We start from the raw sequence: 19279 nt of genomic DNA, 5'->3' as shown, positions 1-19279 counted from the left end.
GTATTTCAATTATCTAGTTATTTATTTTAAAGTCAGTCTTGCATTAGTTATCTTCAAGTAAGTGTAAGAGTTCTACTCCAAGTCTAAGTCCTTGTAATGTTAGATGATATTTTAATAAAAATTATCAGAAAATTAATCATAAACCTTGTGTTTGAAAAATGGTTGTAGGTTTTGTCAAAATCTAAAAGGTTCTCTTAGAATCTCTAAGTTCCCTTAGAACCTAAATTTTATCCCGTTATGTATTCGAGTATCATCTGTCTTTCGCTTTCAGTTTTCTCTTCTCTCCAAAAAATTGGTATTTTGGCTACGGGCAGCTTTTGGGTATTGTTAGTGAAACTGAAGGAATGCAAGAAAGAAAACCAGTTGTGCTGGTGCTGTTTACTTTTTAAATTTAAGCAAGAGAACAAAAGGGAGCTTTTTCTTCTTTTTGAAAACCCAATGACGGGACGGATTGATACACACCAAAAACACATGGTCCATTTTTATATTTAACCCTTTTCTTTTCTTTTTTTTGGGTGGCTAGCATACATTTTATAACAAAGGGCATTGCCTTGGCAAACTTAGGCCAAGTCTCCCGGGCACCGAGGTGTGGAAAGAGGTATGTTATTTTGCCTTGATTGTTTGTACATTAGATGTTATGAAATAGAATGCCATCTCATTTGCTTCACACGAGTCTCAAAAATTCAATGGTTGATTTACAAAAGAGATAGACCATAGATGTACAAAAGATGTACGTGTAGCAGGTCTCTAAACATGGACATGATAATAAAATGTTCAGTTTTGGCATTTGTTGATACTAGGATAATTGTGAACACATGCAGCCAGCCATCATCCAAGTGTCGTAAAGGATCTAAAATGCAAGAATATAATAGAAGCTCCCTTCCCCCTTAAAAGCATTTTATGTGATTTACACACCCATGAAGATCACCTGGAAGTTCAAATTTGTGAAGCTAAAGGAAGCAGCTTGAATATTAATAGTATTACATTTGTTTTAATGTACAAAGAGATCAGGCTGACTAATTGATATCAACCATCTGCATGATCCAAAGTGAACAGTCCAATTTACACACAAAAATCACCCTTTCTACAATGCAATCACTCTTCCACTCCCCAAATTCAAAATGAAAAATGAAAAGAAAAATAAATAAATAAACAAACTCCAAACTGAAATATGGATGAGCAGCGGCAAAAACCCTCTCCGACTCTCTGTATACTTCACACGTTAAATTAAAAAAGAAAAGAAAAGAGAGATAGAGAGACTTGTTGTATACCTTCGAATCCTATCGTGTCGGTCTTTCTTTCTTTCTTTCTTTTTTCTCTTGAGAGAAAAACAAGCTGTACTCTTGAGAACCAGTTTTCAATAACGGGTTTGCAGAAGTATAGTGGACTTGCACTTCATGGAGGATCAACATGGCTTTTCCCAGGTGAACCTGAATAATCCAGGTAAGCAGCAAGTAGAGAGTTAAGGACTAAATTAAGGAATAAGTGAACAAGACAGAAATTGCAAATTTCATGGAAGTATGGAACAAACTAATGATAAATGAAAACATGAAAGTCATGTTGAGAGACAGAAAAACCTGCAGAAAATAAAAGGCTGCATCCTAACACTAAGCATGCCGGCGCCATATAGCACACAGTAAGCCATTATATGAAAAAAAATCAAATTTCCCCATATTTATAGAAAGCAATCGTAGCCCCATGATCCTAGTAAAGTCAGTCCATGGATTTAATGTAGACTCTTCATAAGAGGACCAATATGAAGATTGTAGCTGATTTCCCTAAGAAATGGGTTAATTTGCCCATCCCAACTCCGAATGAAATGGATTTTCACATATGTTAGCAAAATTTCATGTCATGAAGTTGAATTAACATATAAACGTGTCTATTTGTATCTCAGACCTAACATGAGTTCTCAAACAATGCGTGTTACAATTCTCAGTGCAACACACAACAAAATATAGCTATTCAGAAAAAAAAAAAAATTGTATGTGCAAATTACTCAGAATGGAACAATTTTAGACTCTGATTTGAAAACTTTATCTAGTACCTTTCAAAAATATTCTTCACTTAGTGCACATTTTTGGTATGATTCACTTTTAGTTATTTCACTCCTTATTTTCTTTATTTTGCAAATTCTGTTTCAGAAAGTTGTGCAAATAACTTCTTTTTTTTCTTTGGCAAAAATCAAATATTTCCTCTTGGTGTTATACTTGTTTTCCAAGCTCCATTTGAGTAAAAGTGCATTAACACCACATGAGTCATCAGATTGCTTAAAGGACTCGTGGAAAGGGATGAGAGTTGCCGACCGCCAACGCATGGTTTGTGATTTCAACCTCTAAGAAGCAAGTGCTACTATGATCTACATGTACAATTTTTTAACTAATTGCTTGAAACTAACCTTACTGCTTCTTTAGCCAAAGGAAAAACTAAAGAAAAAGAACAAACTAACCTAGCCAAGATATTCTTGGAAAGCCATATCATCAAAGTATTAGCACTCAACCTCTTCAAAAAAACTTACATATGAAACTCATGAATATAAAAGCCAGGCAATCTCTCCCCTAGTCAAGAAAAAGAAAAGAAGAAAAGCCTAAAGAGTGTAGACATTATGAATATAAACTATACAGGAATTTTGACCTGGTGGGGTTTTAATCAAAGTAGTCACCTGTGTGATATTTTCACACTGAAGCCTCAAGGTATGGCTGGATCTATTCTTCTTATTCCAATCCTTCGTAATTCTTGCAAATGAGAAGCTATCTCCCTAACAAATTGTAGCCCTTCCTCTCCGTTTCTGACTGAGTTAATAGCATGCTCAAGAAAAGTTCGGTCTGCCTCAAGCGCTTCCAACCTGTCATTCAAATCTGAAACCTCATTTCCAAGAGAAGCTAAATCGGCCCCCCTATGGAGTACAGGAGAACCTTGCCCGTTACTATCAAATTTCACGTTTTCCTTGCATATGGGCTGAGATTTCTCAAATGAGGCTTGAGAATGCAGATTCGTTCTGGATACAGATATATCACTTTGCATTGACAAATCATCCTCTTCTACTGCACCATTTTCTTGAGTTCCCCCTTTCAAATTAGACTCTTTGAACTCACTTTTCCCATCTCCTCCTTCATTTATATAATATTCACCATTTGCCAAGTATTCCCCATTATTAGAAAACGAATGAAGCTTTTTCTCCAACTTCTTCAAACATTGCAAAATGTATAACCTGTCATCTTCAAACTCTGACAATGCATTTTTCACGGTACCTGTATCCTTATCCTCCAATGGCATACCTGTTCCTTCAACTTTGTCACAGATATTAAGTTTTTCAGTAACTGAGACTCTATGAACACTTGCACTATCCTTAACACAGACAGATTCACAACGATCCATTCCAATATCTCTTGCCTTCATATCATAAGTTTCCTCTACCACATTCTCCAAAATTGATTCATTTGGAAATTTATTCCGATAAAATTCAAGCTCGTCTTCTAGATCTTGTATCTCTTTTTCCCTCTCTGCAAGAAGGTCATTTGCTTTTTGGAGTGCTTCCATATCATACTCAGACTGCTCTTCCATCAGTCGTAGGCACTGCAAGGCTTCCATATGGAGTGTTGCCTTCTCCTCCTGCAATTTAGTAATCATTGCCATGGCCTGATTAACAGCAACAGTGGAAGCATTTCTTTCTTCTTCCAACTCCTTATATAACGCACTTGTTTGTTTCCTATCATGCTCAATCTGTCGTTTTAATCTGTCAACCATACTTTCACCTTCAATTTCACTGACAATGCTTCCATCCAAAGACAAACCAGACTCGTTTCTCTCAAGTGAGATTCTCTTTAGTGTACTTCCATCCAAAGATAAACCAGACTCATTTCGCTCAAGTGAGTTTATCTTCTGAACTGCACTTCCATCCAGCAACAAACCAGACTCATTTCTCTCAAGTGAGATCCTCTTTTGAAGCATCTGCATTCCAATAGAGTTAGATGCATCAGCTGTCTTCGATTCATTACCATTTACAGAAACTCTAGGACTCTTGTCGTTCATTGATTGCTCAATCCCTCGTGTGGCAGATAATTGAGACAACAAGAACTTCACATCTTCACTAACTCTGGAATTATCTTTCCCAACCCATTGCTCTGCAAGTACACCAGACGATTGTCTTCCTTTACTGCCAACAGCTATCTTATACGCATCACCAAGATCCAATAAATTGGGTAATAGTTGAGCAGTGTCACTTGAAACAGGCTTTGTTTCTAGACCAATTTCAGATGACATAATTGGTGTAGTTGTAGCATCATTGATTTTCCCACACTCCACCACAGATGTCTTCGATTCGTCACCATTTACAGAAACTCTAGGACTCTTGTCGTTCACTGATTGCTCAATCCCTCGAGTGGCAGATAATTGAGACAACAAGAGCTTCAAATCTTCAACAACTCTTGAATTATCTTTCCCAACCCATTGCTCTACAAGCACACCAGACGACTGTCTTCCTCTACTGCCGACAGCCATCTTATAAGCGTCACCAAGATTATCCAATAAATTGGGTACTAGTTGAGCAGAGTCACTTGAAACAGGGTTCGTTTCTAGACCAATTTCAGATGACATAATTGGTGTAGTTCTTGCATCATTGATTTTCCCACACTCCGCCACAGATGTTTGCCCACCATCACCAGTTCTAGTAAGATCTACAGAAAGAAACAATTCAATTCAAAAGAGAGACAAAAGGCTAGCTAAAACCAACAAAATACAGAGTATGAGCATTGCATGAGATTTATTTTTAACATCCCTACCTTTTTACACAATTTTTTTATGTAAATTAAAATTACTGTGAGAAGACAGAAATGAATATCTTGACATTAGAAATAAGATATTCTTTTTATATTAGAGTATGACTAACTTTTTAGCATGGGAAGCGGGATGGGGAGCAAAAGGGGGCATACTAATCATAGATGTTTATCTAAAAGAAAGTACACACGTATCAGCTCCTATGAAAAGATAATAATATGGCTGTCACTTCTCATTTAGTTTCCAAAGTTCAAACATTGCAATAGAATAGAAGATAGAGAACAAGAGTAACTGAAAAAGTCTGAACTTACAGCTTTCGTTTGATACTTCAATAGTGGTTTCCATGGTATTTGATGATGGAGTTACATAATCAAGGGAAATAAGATCAGTTGGTGCAGTAGAATAGACCTTGCTATCAGCTTCAGTTGGTGCAGGGGAACTGGCCTTGCTATCAGCTTGTTGCCAGTTGAGTTCCTCAAGACCATTCTTAACAGCAGTAGTTGATGCCACAGATGTACTACCATGGACTTCAATAGAATCTAATTGCACCTGAGACACCGAAGAGAAAGCCTTGGGCACGGAATCTGGAATTATCAGTTTCTCAGTGGCCGAATCATCAGCTAGAGTAATAATTTGTGGCTTCAACTGTACATCTTGAACGACGAGATCATCCTTGGAAACATCCGTAGCACGAAGCAAAGCACTTGCATCATCGTCATCAGAGTACAGTACCTCAGATTCAGTATCAGAAGTGACCTTAAGTTCTGTGTATCCAACATGAGACAAAGAATCAAGCCCACTATTTCTCAGATTAGGAGCTCTAACTGATAGAGATGGTTTTTCGCTTCTCATCTTCCACTCATACTGATTAAGTTCAACCTCACCTGATAAAGGCACATCAAGCTCAGCAGCTTCACACCCAACTGATTTGTTCTGCATCAACTTTTGAGTAGAACTTCTTAAAACCCATAGCTCACTGCAACAAGAACAATGCCTTGTGCTTGAAGAACAATTTTGTTGTCCCTCAAGTAACGGGTCCTGATCGAAACCACTGAGTGTATCCTCCCCCAATTTTCCCACCAATAATCTGTATGTTTCAGCATTGGATTTATTGATTGTTGCAAATGAGAAGAAGCAAGTTTCACACATTCCATGAACATCTACAAGCTTATTGTGAGCATGACAAAGAACTAAGGAAGAAATCTCCAACTTATGATTACCGCAGATCAATTCCCAATAATATCCCAGTTTTTCACTGCCAAAAAGGTGATCAAGCCTCGAGCATAGCAAGCAAGGTGTTTGCAATTTGCAGCAACGAGCAAACTTTGTAACTAAGAAAGAGAAAATGGCGTTAACAAACAAAAAAAGAATCAGCAACCATTCGAGAACAGCAGAAGCCAGAGCAGTGGTGAAACCCCAATAAGTTCTCTGCTGTTTAGCAGATGAAGTCCTCGAGGCAGCCATGCCCGGAAAGAATTTAAGCGACTTCAGAGAAGAAGAAACTGATTGCTTGAAACAGTAAAATTTTCAATCCTCCACTATGAAATCAATAATCCAAGGTGATTGTCAATACTGCAGCCATTGATGGAAAACAGGAAAATTAGTATAAAAGTTAGGGACAAAAACCCAAATAAAATGCCCAACGAAATCATGAACACAACAAACATAACAAGACTCCAAGAAAAATAAAGAAATAAATAAGGAGCTCAATTCTGATCAATGAACACTTCTCATGCAGGATCAATACCCAGAAAATATTCCAACAGAAGATAATATATTACCAAATTTTCCAAGAAAAGGAGAAGAAATCCCACTCTTTTTTTTAAAAAAATAAATAAATAAATCAATACCCACCCATGAAACCAAAGAAATCAAAACTCAAAACTCAAAGCAAAAGACACAGACCCATTTCTCATAAGAGATCAAAATCCTCAAAAACATAGACCTTCAGTCAGCTCATTAGAAACATCCTTAATTGTCCAAAGTTAATAAACAAATTCTATAGAACAAAACGTAAAAAGAAATCCTCAGACAATCAATAACGTGCATAATAAACAAACCCAATTAACGTGAGAATAAAATAATAATAATAATAATAATAAAAAGAAAATAAGTTAAAACCCAGATCAATCAAACAGAAGAGTACCAACAAATATAGAGGGTTGACCTGTTCATGTGAGAATTCCAAGAAGGCGATGAATATACATACGGAGGCAGAATGTCAAATCAGAGTGACCCATTTTCAAGCTCATGACAACAAAGCAAACGAACCAATTTAGTAGTTTGTGCAATGTGGAAAGATTCAAATAGAAACAAAGCTCAACCGAAAGTTTGAAGCTTTCCAACGGATCCGCACGTAGTTGTCACATTTTCTTGGTAAAAAAAACAAGCCGTCGTGGGCCTGAAAGTCGGCTGCTGATAAGAGAAAATGATGCAAATGCCGAAAGTGCCCCAAAAAGAAAGCACTCTGCCAATTCAATGTAGAGCAAAGATTCCATGGATTTTAAGCACAATAATGCTTTTCCCACCTAATCATCCACTTTTCACATACTAATTTTTCTTTTTTCTTTTTTCTTTTCAGAAATAAGTTTTTTTGATTTAAATATTTTGGAATAGCATTACTTGATTTAGCTTCTGTTTGTTGTGTTGGTTGTTGCCTTTTTTCTTACCCTCTTTGTTGGTAAGATAATTAGCATTTTTTTTTTCTTCAAAAGTAAAGATAATAACTATATATTTGTTTGACAAAAACATCTTACAAATTGGATTACCACGCTCTCTAAAAATAACAAGTGTCATTTGAATATATAAAGCACATGTTTTACTAATCATATATAAAAATAAAAAAATAAAAAATAAAACACATGAGAAGTATATCATATTAAAAGATCATGTTGCTATTTTTAGATATTACATATATCCGATTTTTTTTTTTTTGTTTATCATCCTTTCATAAAATGCTACAGTTAATATAAAAAGTTGTTAGCATTTTTCAGAAATTAGGATTATTTTCAGTTCATTTGAACTGGAGAATATCGAGTTAGTTATAATGGAGGGATATTTTTGTCAATTTAAAAAGTAAAAAAGATAAAAATACCCTTCAAGTATAACTAACTGGATACTATTCTCCAGTTCATTTAAACTGAAAATGATCATGTTCCATTTTTCAGTGGGGTTTAGTAAATTTTTTTTAATTTTTAAAAAGTGAGATGTAAAGTGTTTAAAAATGAGAATAAATATTTTAAGCATAATGATATATACTATATTTTTATTCTACAATTTTCCCACAAATACTATATGGCAGCACTAATCACCTTTATTTATTTATTTTTTAACAATGAATAAATCCAAGAATTAATTGGGGCTATCACGTCAAAATTGTGAGATAATTGTGCAATAAAAATATAATATGTACTATTACTCATATTTTAATCAAGTAAAGTATGTTTCAAAATTGAATAATTCAAATAGAAAAAGTGAGGTTCCTCCTCAAAATTAAAATAAATAAATAAATAATTTAATGAGCCGTTTTTTTCGAACCTTTTTTTTTCTTTGAGTGAGTTGATTTGGGCTCTGTTTGGTAAAAGCCTCCTGCTATTCCTTAAAAAATTCAACTTCTAACATTCTTAATTTTTATATCACATCAATAACTTTTTACAATTATTCAAATAAAAAAAATCACTACAAAAAAAAAAAAAAAAAAAAAAAAATCACTTTTCCATATCAAATATTTTTATTTTTGTCCACTTCAATCAATTTTAACTATAAGAAAAGGCCAAAAAAAACCACCAAAGCTTTTACCAAACAGAGCCTTATAGCTAATTAATCCTAAAATGCCTATATTTGGCTCTTTACTATTCTTCGTTTCCAAGAAAATGATTGTTATAAAAACAAAAATAAAAAAATAAAAAGATAGTAGTTTTTTTTTTTTTTTTGGTAAAATTTATTTATCTCCCTCAAATTACCACATCAGTGACAATTTACCCTCAAACTATCAATTGTGATAATTTACCCCTCAAATTACCAAAATAATGACAATGTACCCCCCCCCCCCTCCAATACTAGCAAAGTGACAAAATTACCCCTATATAATTTTCAATAAGACAAAAATACCCTTAAAATTTTGAAGAAAAAAAATTTAGTATTTTTGTTTTTATTTTAGTAAGGGTAATTTTGTTATTTTGTTAAAGTTAGGTTACATTATCATTGTTTTAGTAGTTTGGGGGGTAAATTGTCGCAATTGATAATTTATGGGGTAAATTGTCATTAGAATGGTAGTTTAAGGGGATTAAGTGGACTTTACCCTAGTCTTTTTTATTGAATACGAAAAGATAAATATTAAGAGAAATTAAGGGATAAAGAAATATATATATAATGAAAATGGTGCTTTTTTAAGTGATGAAGAAAAGGATGAATAGTTGTGACATGTCGGTGAAATAGGCAAGCCACCGGCCAAAGAAACTAGAGTGTGGTGCATAAGATTGAAAGAGATAGCATCCTACTAATGACGTGGGCCAATGAAATTGCCCGCTTCACTTGACTAGGTTAGCTAAACTAAACTACTTGGAGGTTTTAATGATGTCTCACATGAGAATTTTGATTGGTCGACAGCCAACCAACCAACAGCTTTCAACTTTTCTAGGTGGAGAAAATTATTAAGAAAAGTTAAAAAGAAAAAAAGCTGAAATATTCCTTATTGACCAAAATCTCCCCGACGACATTTCCAACTTGTCATCAATGATATTATATTTATTTTAATTTGTGGAGTTTAATGTTCTTGCTCGATATGATTAGACCCGTGGAGGTGATGCTGGAATTTTAGACGTGGACAAGATAAAAGTTGTACACCGTTACGCAAGTACTGCATTGATTCTCTTACACTTCATACTCAACATATCAATAGCATTGGATATTTCACAAAGTAGAGTTTCTAATTACAAAACCGAACTTGTTTGGTCTCAAATAGGTTGTAGAGCCCTGGCGCAGACCCGGCGTGCAGACTTGTTGCTGCTGCTTTGCCCTCCTTTCCCTGTCCTTGTTCTTGCTTTCTCGCTCTGCTTCTGCTTCTGCTTGCACCTTCCTCAAATTCACCATTTCCTCCTCCATGGCCGTTTTCTCTTCCTTGTGTCTCTTCTTATGCTCCAACATCGATGTGTCCGATCCCTTAACGGAAAAGAACATTGGTCCCAGCTCAGCCAGCCACTGAGGCTCCACTGCTGTCGCACATTGCATATACTCCTTTGTTGTCAAAATCAGCTCATGATAAACCACATAATCTGGAGTGCAACCCATACCATAGAGAGCACTGCTCGGATGTAATTGGCAAGGCATCCCATTCCTGCAATTCACATACTCACCCACACCCTTTAATCTTGCTGCATTATGAAAGTATGCAGAACATATGGCTTTTCTCACGATATCTGAATTAGGCCAACAAGATGTCAAAGGGATTTTTAGTGTCTTGAGAATATCCAGCAGCTGGGATCTCACTTCTCTAGCCTTTCGTAACCCTTTCACATGCAAAAAATTATCGTTACACCAGTCTCCCCGATATTGATGTTGTTTCCATTGAGTGTAAACATTATATAGCGTTAAGTGGTCAGATTCCGGCACAAAAAATCTTTCACGCGCAGCATCACTCTCCTCTGCCCTATCTTTAGGGCGGAAGAATACCGACGGCACTGAAAGCATTGAAACAATTGTCAACACCTCATCTAAGCATCCTAACTCTTCACCCATCAAAAGCATCTTGGCAAGTGGGGGGTCCAACGGAAACTCCACCATTTTCCAGCCAAGACCAGTTAAGCCTCCCACATTGTTAAGAGCACCTAAGACCCACAACTGGTACATAGAATTAAGAATATTATCCTGCGGAGGTGGGTCCATGAAATCAAAATCCAGCAAGTTCTCAACTTTGAGAGATTTGAGTAACAAAACTACATTGCCCAGGTTCGTCCTTTGGATCTCAGGCACAGGACTTGGCAGCATTTCGTTTAGGTATGCACTATCTGTATATAGGCGATAACATGTCCCAGGCCCAGTTCTACCAGCACGTCCAGCACGTTGGTCAGCAGCAGCACGACTGACAGGGAATACTTGGAGAGCATCCATACCCATCCTAGGGTTGTATACTTTCATCTTACTATACCCCGTGTCAATGACATAAAAAATTCCATCTACAGTCAAAGATGTCTCAGCAATGTTGGTTGCCACAATGCATTTACGAGCCCCATCTTCAGCTTTCTGGAATATCTTTGCTTGCAAGTCAGCAGGCAGCTGTGAATATATAGGGAGTATCAGAAGTTTTGGAACTGCTTTCTTCGTGGATGATATGAGCTGTTCCACACGCTCTGCAAGGGCATAACAGGCTGCCTCAATCTCATCTTGGCCAGTCATGAAGATGAGGATGTCACCAGGAGGGCTGGTTATATGGATAGTCATAGCCTGCTTCACTGCACCTTCAACGTAATCTTCACATGGGGTTTTACTGTACAGGATATTAACAGGAAATGTTCTGCCAGGGATGTGGAAAATTGGTACACTGCAACAAATTCAAAAATTAGCAATTTGAAGCGAGTAGATGGAGATACAATGATGACATAATCAAATTGTGGTGCAAAATGACAAGGTTACCTTCCAAAGAAATTTGAAAATTTTTGCGCATTCAGAGTTGCAGACGTCACTATAAGCTTAAAATCACGTCGCCGAGCAACCACTTTTTTCAATATCCCAAACAGCACATCTGTGCTTAGTGATCTCTCATGGGCTTCATCCATCACAACGACACTGCAAAAGTAATAACCTTGATAGTAAATAATCATGTTCTGATTGTAAATGAACAGCTACATGTAAAGATGGACATAAAATTTCCAACTTCCCATACCGATACTTTTCTAGATCAGAATCTTTGAGTGTTTCACGCAAGAGTACTCCATCAGTCATATACTGTAAAATTGAAATAGCAAAGATTTAGCATATAATCATATCAAGGTATACATATTGATCTCTATTCACATAAAATTTGTGCCCTAAAAAAAAGAGCATTGTAGTTATTTCAACAACTTTCAAGATTAACAAAAGGTTACAAAAAGAAGTCATGCATGGTAAGCAGCCTAAATGGGAAGTGTCTTAAGGAATTCCATTAACTTTGCTTTTGGAAACAAAGAAAGCAATTCACCTTAATTACAGTTTTTGGCCCGGTCACATCCTCAAAACGAATAGCATAACCAACTTTGTCACCCAGCTCCGTCTCCATCTCTTCACTAACTCTTTTTGCAACACTCATAGCTGCAACACGTCTTGGTTGGGTGCAACCAACTACACCATTTGTAGTGTAGCCGTCTTCATGCAGATACTGTTAACAAAATCCAAATATCAGCTTCCAATTGACAAGGCACATATGCCTCAAGCATTATTATTAATAAGCAACCACAACAACAACAATAATTATAATAATAACATCATCATATAAAGCTTGAAGGAACCTGCATCAATTGAGTCGTCTTTCCTGAACCAGTTTCTCCGACAACCACCACCACCTGATTTTCGCGAATTACCTATCCAGAAAACATTCAAATAGAATTAGGACACATCAAAGACAAGGTAATATAAATTATTTGAAGAGGAAAACCAAATGGAAACCAAAATAATAAAAAAATAAAAAAAGAAAAATCAAGGACTCTAAAATACACTAGGAAAATGAATTTCGAGCAAATGATGCCATAAAATTACTTAAAGAATTACGAGTAGACCAACTGATTGCACTTCCCAAATCCTAGATTTTGAAAACCAGAAGCTCATTCATAAATTTCAAAAACACATATTCCTATCTACCTTCAAAGGCGAGACAGCAAGCAATTATCAGTCATTTGGATCAAACAAAAATGTGCCCAAAGGAATAGCGACAAACCTGCAATAACTCATCCCTCACAGAATAGATTGGCAGATACTGACGTTGCTGCACTAAGGTTTTTGACTTTGCAAAATCACTTACTGCTTCCCCCTTCTTTAGATGCTGTGCAAACTTTGCATCCTCCTTAAAATCAATTTCACCATCTTCGCCTACAACAGCAGTGTCGGCATCAATCTGTAAAAACACAAGTCTTAGACCTATGCCTACCCAGGGAGGAAGAAGAAGAAGAAAGAAAGGAGAGAGTTTAAAACCCAAGGAAGGTAAAAGTCAAATCTTCATTAAAAAGCACCATGCCTGTTCCACTGTTTTTTCAACACCAAGAATATCACCAAGTTTTGAGCCTGCGAGCTCCCAAAAACGTTGGCGTGACTTGTTCATACTTTGTTTCTCATGAATTTCTCTAACCAGAGCTGATCCTTTGCGCGAAATTATTGCAATATCTGATGTTGGGTCTTTTATTGGCATTATTGGCTCTGCTTGTTTAGTAAAAACAACTCTCCCATCTAGGAAAGGAGGTTTTGTATCTGTTACAAGAAAAGAAGGGGGGACATTTTAGCTAAAGAAGGTAGACATCATAATTCATATGTGCATGCACAGCAAGTGACATGTAATTCATCAACTAGTTGAAAAGGTTTGTTATAAGATTCTCTTACCATGTACAAGAAGAATAACCTTGCGTTCGTCTTCGTCATCAAACTCTGTCTGCACCTCAGTCCCTTTAACAGCTCCAGATCTCAATAGTTGCCGGTCTTCCCACTGAGCATTATCGGCAGTGAGCTGGGACATCTTTTTGCTCTGAGCAAGTGTCATCTTGGTTCCATCTCTCCGAACCTGCGTTGGAGATTACAAATCCTTAAAGAGATGACGAGAATGTACATAATCTGAGCAACTAAACAATCTATACCACTATCTTAAGTTTATCAATTTCTAAGGTACTCAACAACATTTTATAAATTTCTAAGGTACTCAATAAGATATATATTTCAGGAAAATAACAGGTAGACAGATGCAAGCACCTATTAATATAACAGTGGTATTATATGTTGGAAGTCCCACATTGCCTGGGTATTAAGGAGATTGGCCATTTATAAGGTTGAGGAAAAACCTCAACTCTTGAGCTAGCTTTTGGGTTGAGTTAAGCCCAAGACCCATTTCTAATATGGTATCAGAGCCTAACCCAATTAATTGGTTGTGGCCCACCCTCACCCATTGTCGCACGTGTTGGCTTGAATGTTCTCCCGCCACATGTGAAGGGGTGTGTTGGAAGTCCCACATTGCCTGGGTATTAAGGAGATTGGCCATTTATAAGGTTGAGGGAAAACCTCAACTCTTGAGCTAGCTTTTGGGTTGAGTTAAGCCCAAGACCCATTTCTAATATTATATACTTATGCATTGATGAGAAATGGTTTAAACATATTTCCAAAAAATAATAATACAATTTAACATACCAGTCTTTTGGCCAATTCTGCTTCTTTCTTCTGGAAAGAAGCCTCATCTCCCAGATAAAACGACGAGGTATCTGCATCGAACAATGTGTTACCTTCTTCTCTGTCATACCTATAAAATAGAAATCGTACTAATCAAAATAAGCTGACAATTAAGCAACTAAGTAGCACTAATAAATTTTATAATATAAAATCAAAGATGGAATATATACAAATATAAGTTTGATTTTAAAAGGAGGCTTTTTTTTTTTTCTTTCTATTTTTGCTAGCACAATTCCAGAGAAGAGGTGCTATAAAGGATTGAGATAAAATTCTAAGAGTTAGTTCCAGTTTGAAGAAGCAAATCAAATGATACCATCAATTACTGCTTGCTTGAAGATTCCAAAAGATTGTAAACATGAATTGCAGATTGAGAAAATTCAAAGCAGCCACAAATGTTGTTCACAGATTGTGTTATCAAAGTACTAAATGTGGTCATCCTTATGCAGCAAATATCATGGAATCGAATCTTATCAAAGAATAACAACATGTCCATTAACAAAATTACCATGCACGGTCAGAATTATATTCCATCTCGAGACGCATACTTTCTGTAATCTCGTACTTGTGCTCTTCAGAGAAATCAGACTTATCAGCACCTCCATCCTACACACATGACTTTAATAATGAAAAAGCCTGTAGATAGAATGAATAGCATGTGAATTAACCAAGCAAGGAAATCCACAATCACCACTATTCAATGTGAAAAAAATAGGAGAAACTTCACTTACACCCCCCGAAGTATAAGCGATTTTGTAATCACAACTTTGAAGTTTGAAAATTTGCAATGTCGACATCTCATGTTTCAGCCCCTTTTAATTTCACCCATTTTTTGTTAAAATGCCCCTCCTTTTTTCAAAATTCTGGTGACCCACAGCATGAGTCCAGGGCATTTTTTGAATTTTTCACATTTTGCTTTTTAAAAAAATTGGGGCATTTTAAACATGTTAACAAAAATTAGGTGAAATTAAAAGGGGCTGAAACATGAGATGCCGACATTGCAAATTTTTAAACTTCGAGGTTATGATTACAAAACCGCTTATACTTCGGAGGGTGTACGTGAAGTTTCCCCAAAAAAATAAAACTTACTTAATATGAACAGAGTTTAAGATGCAGAACCCTTAATTCCCAAAATAAATGAAAAGAAATGGGGAAAAAAGTTGTAAGTATAATACCTCAAATGGTGTACATGAAGTTTCCCCAAAAAAATAAAACTTACTTAATATGAACAGAGTTTAAGATGCAGAACCCTTAATTCCCAAAATAAATGAAAAGAAATGGGGAAAAAAGTTGTAAGTATGACACCTCAAATGCTTCTGAATTTTCCACAGAAAAATTAAGTTGATGGGACCTCCCACCATGTCTAGAACTCGAGGATCTCACAGAGGATCCAGACGGACGTATTGGAATTGGAGAGGGAGAGACATGGTCCCAGGGAGAACTGGCAGAACCTGTACTTATTACAAATATTGAGTCAAAGTTATGTACCCAAAAATCAACATATACAGTCATAAATAGCCAGCTTGAAAACAATTGATGTTTTGACATACACAGAGAAGAATTCACATCGAGCTAACATACCCGAAGAAAGAGGTGTGTGACCACCCAACCATGGGGAAACTAGTCGTGCATCCGGTGATGCCCCAACTAACATTGGGGATGGTGAAGGTTGATGGCGCCTACTGGTATGAGAGTGACTATCCCGACGGCGTGGTGTATCTTCCCATTCCCATCTTCCATCATCCCAGTCAGATCTACCTGCAAGATTTGCACAGTTTTGAATTAGAAAGCAATATCCTTGTATTTTTTGAGATATATATATATATATATATCCTGTCAATAAACCAATGTTAATAAAGTAAATAGATTATTTTCATGTTCTTTATTTCATTTTTCTTACATGTAAAAACATCTTTCTTCAATAAAAAATGTGCATATTCACCACTTTCTAGGTCACCTATCCAAAAACAAGTTTCTGGTACTTGTGAGACTTCTCAATATCAAAACATAACACCACACTCTACCACATCCCTCTTCTGTTTTTCTATATCTTGAAGAAAGTAAAACTTCAAGACGCAAAACTAAACAGAAGTATCACATACCAGGTGTACCCCTTGAACCTTCATATCTACTTCGCTTGCTTCTATATTCTCCATCATAGTCTTGATCATGTCGATAGCGTGCTTCCCTTCTGAGATAATTCTCTCTGTCAGAACTGCCTACGTCCCACCCTTCTTTCACTTCTTGTGTCATCCCTTTCATACCTAGGACTCCAAGAACGAATATTCTGGTGACTTCTAGTCGGTGTATTTGGAACCTTGAATTGGAGAAGTCAGCAGCATATCAGTATTATTTACAACATCAAATGTAGTAGTACATTTTCACTTTAAAAACGAGGAACACATATACGAAAAACCACAGTGAACAATAAGGTGAAGAACCTCAACAGTTTTTTTTATAAGTAATTTCATTATCAATGAATGAGCACACATGGAGTATACAAAGAGAACCCCTAGTCAGATGAAAAAGAAGAAGATCCTCAACACTTAATTCATCAAGATATAATCAGCTTAACCAAAGTACAAGCAAGTTCAAATTCCCCTCAAATATTTATGACTTTGTCTACATTATATTATCGGTAAACAAAGTGAGCCACTTAAGCATGCACACTGATAACAGCAGTTCATCTTTTTGAAGACCCTATAAAGAAACCTTCAAAATAGCCATATCACTCTTATGTCCAAATTAAAAACCATATTAACCTCCCAACAGTTCAATTAAAAGTGCTGTCGAAATACCAACAAACAGGATCAAGAACATTGAATTGCAAAGGCAGCCAAAAGGTCCAAAACCACAAATACACAAGGGCTTGCAGGACCAAGATACAAATAGGATGTTAATTTGAATCCTATAAGCAGTCCATTCCTGTTGCTGTCATGCTGACATTCTTATAATTAGACGTTTCAACGGCCCAAACAATAGAACTTGAGGTATAAAAGGCTTTCAAGTTTGGTAAGATGAGCCTTCTCAGAAAAATAATTTCACTAACAAGAACTGAAAAAGGGAGCAACCCCAGTACATATAATCTTGAACTAATGATGAAATTAATCTTTATTTTAATCATTTATCTTAAACTAAGGGAAAATTATGCATTTTTGGTATTTTGCAGTTTAGGGTTTTGATAAATTAGTTTATACCATTAAGGTAGTGGGAGGCTGGTAGTGCCGCTGCGCCGCGAACCAAGAGAGACGGAGAGACCGACGGAGAGATGGACGGAGAAGGAGAGACCGACGGAGGTAGTGCCGTAGTGGTAGCGCCGCTGCGCCGCGAACCAAGAGAGAGGGAGAGACCGCCGGAGAGAGTCGAGAGACCGAGAGAGAGCGAGACTCCGAGAGCGAGAGATCGGAGTGATTGAGAGAGGGTGTTTCAAATTAGACGCGGGTAGACAACTTGACCCATATATATATATATATATTAGTTTTTTTAATCTCAAATTTGTAAACTAGGCCAAAAGCTCAAATTTGTGGATCAAGAATTCAAGATGTCATCCTCAATGCACCAGGAGCAGCTTTTCTTTTATTTATTTTTTTAAGTTTAGGGTATAAAGCTATTTTTTCCTTTCCTGTGAAAATATATTTCATAATAAGTTTTTTATATTTTCTATACCATTAAAATATTAAGAAAAACTTTACTTATTTCCTTTAAACTTACGTATTTTTTGCAAACACCCTAAAGTTTAAAATATCTCACTCGAACTTTCGTTTCGTTCCAAATACTCCTACCGTTAGATATTTGAGTTAAATCAAACGGTAGAATAAGTAAAATACCTTTATACCCTTACAATTTTTTAAAATTCTAAATTTACCTTTATTTATAAATAAAAATTTATTATTCTAATAACTATATTAAAAAAGAAAAAAAAAAAAAAAAAAAGAAGAAAAAAAAAAAAAAAAGTGACCCATCATGGGTCACCTTGGTGGGAGAAAGATCATCTCCTTCATTTAGTTGTTTTAAGATGGCATTTTTGTCTAAATGAAAAATAGGGAGCCCAGAAATGACAAAATTGCTTCCTAAAAACAACTAACTTGTTTCTCTCCATTTCATTTAAAATGGAGAGGATCCAAGTCCACCTTGGTGACCCTTTGTGACCCAATTGAGGGTTTGTGACCCACGATGGGTCATAAGTGGGTCACAAAAAGTTAAAAGACAAAAATATCTCTATACTATAAGTCTATAACTAACTAGATATTTTTCAGTTCAAATGAAATGAAGAGGATCTTGTTCCTAAAATCCTAAACTCTAGTTTACACTAATTACTCTTAACCCCTGGTCACTGTACATCTTCTCTCATATGTTCTCTTCCCCTGACAAGTTTAATCAAACGAGCTACGATCAAAGGTTCAAACAAGTAATTATATGTTACGTTTTGATCGAACAAACACCCTAACAGTAGCTTCCCACGCCCAAAATACACCAAAAAATCTAGCTTTTCAACACTTTTCTCATTACAAAAAGAGATAGATTTTTTTTCAAACAAAATATAACTCTGATTATAAATTGTCAATTTGCTTGAACTTGCTGAGTCGTGGACTCACCCTTCCACCTTTAAAATTGTGATAATTTCTAGATGCTGGACCATGATGATTATATGGATTATGGTAATGATGATCATTATCATGATAATGACGAGAATGATGATGAATTATACCATCTTGTTTTTGTTGGATGTCGTGTAGTAGTGACGTATGCCATTAAATACATTGATAAACAACCTTGTAGAAATTCTTAAGAAACTAGATATAGGTGGTCGATACATATGATGATTGGTAATGAGACTAAATGCCATGATGTTTACAATAAAACCACATGTTTTCTTTCAATTATGTAATGTTCTACAATATACATATGGATTTAAGCACACGAGGTATATTAGACTAAAAGAGTCGGTAAGAATATGTTTGATGACACTTGCACAAGGATCATGTAATAAACTAATTCAAGAAAGATTTCAACATTCTGGTGAGACTATAAACATACATTTTCATAAAGTTCTCAATGCGCTTAACCTAATGGTAAATGATCTCATCAAACCTTCTAATCCTACTTTCAA

The 19279-nt window shown here is 35.9% G+C and overlaps 2 protein-coding genes across 3 annotated transcripts; both read right to left on the bottom strand.

The window, feature by feature from the left end:
• Positions 1-941: 941 nt before the first annotated feature.
• LOC132172740 (myosin-binding protein 1) lies at positions 942-7165 on the bottom strand. Of its 2 annotated transcripts, none has more exons than XM_059584297.1 (4): positions 6944-7165; positions 5088-6348; positions 2663-4676; positions 942-1430 (listed from the first exon to the last, which is right to left on the bottom strand). In XM_059584297.1, exons 2-3 carry the CDS (start codon positions 6238-6240, stop codon positions 2689-2691), a joined length of 3141 nt encoding a protein of 1046 aa, XP_059440280.1. In that variant the 5' UTR covers positions 6241-6348; positions 6944-7165; the 3' UTR covers positions 942-1430; positions 2663-2688. The 2 variants fall into 2 exon arrangements, with proteins under 2 accessions (XP_059440280.1, XP_059440281.1); XM_059584298.1 differs by lacking the exon at positions 6944-7165 and adding an exon at positions 6923-6943.
• A 2448-nt stretch (positions 7166-9613) lies between these two features.
• LOC132172739 (pre-mRNA-splicing factor ATP-dependent RNA helicase DEAH7-like) lies at positions 9614-17631 on the bottom strand. The gene is given in 15 exon segments (XM_059584296.1): positions 9614-11314; positions 11407-11559; positions 11657-11718; positions 11951-12127; positions 12258-12329; positions 12683-12859; positions 12980-13209; positions 13339-13516; positions 14134-14242; positions 14678-14775; positions 15475-15620; positions 15751-15927; positions 16272-16384; positions 16386-16486; positions 17367-17631. Coding segments are annotated over 15 exon segments (3423 nt in total). The 5' UTR covers positions 17370-17631; the 3' UTR covers positions 9614-9687.
• Between the last annotated feature and the right edge of the window lie 1648 nt (positions 17632-19279).

Source organism: Corylus avellana, chromosome ca2, assembly GCF_901000735.1.
Source record: "Corylus avellana chromosome ca2, CavTom2PMs-1.0".
Classification (NCBI taxonomy): Eukaryota; Viridiplantae; Streptophyta; class Magnoliopsida; order Fagales; family Betulaceae; genus Corylus; species Corylus avellana.
Note: the sequence above shows the minus strand (reverse complement) of the source record. Positions and strands in the feature narration are given on the sequence as shown.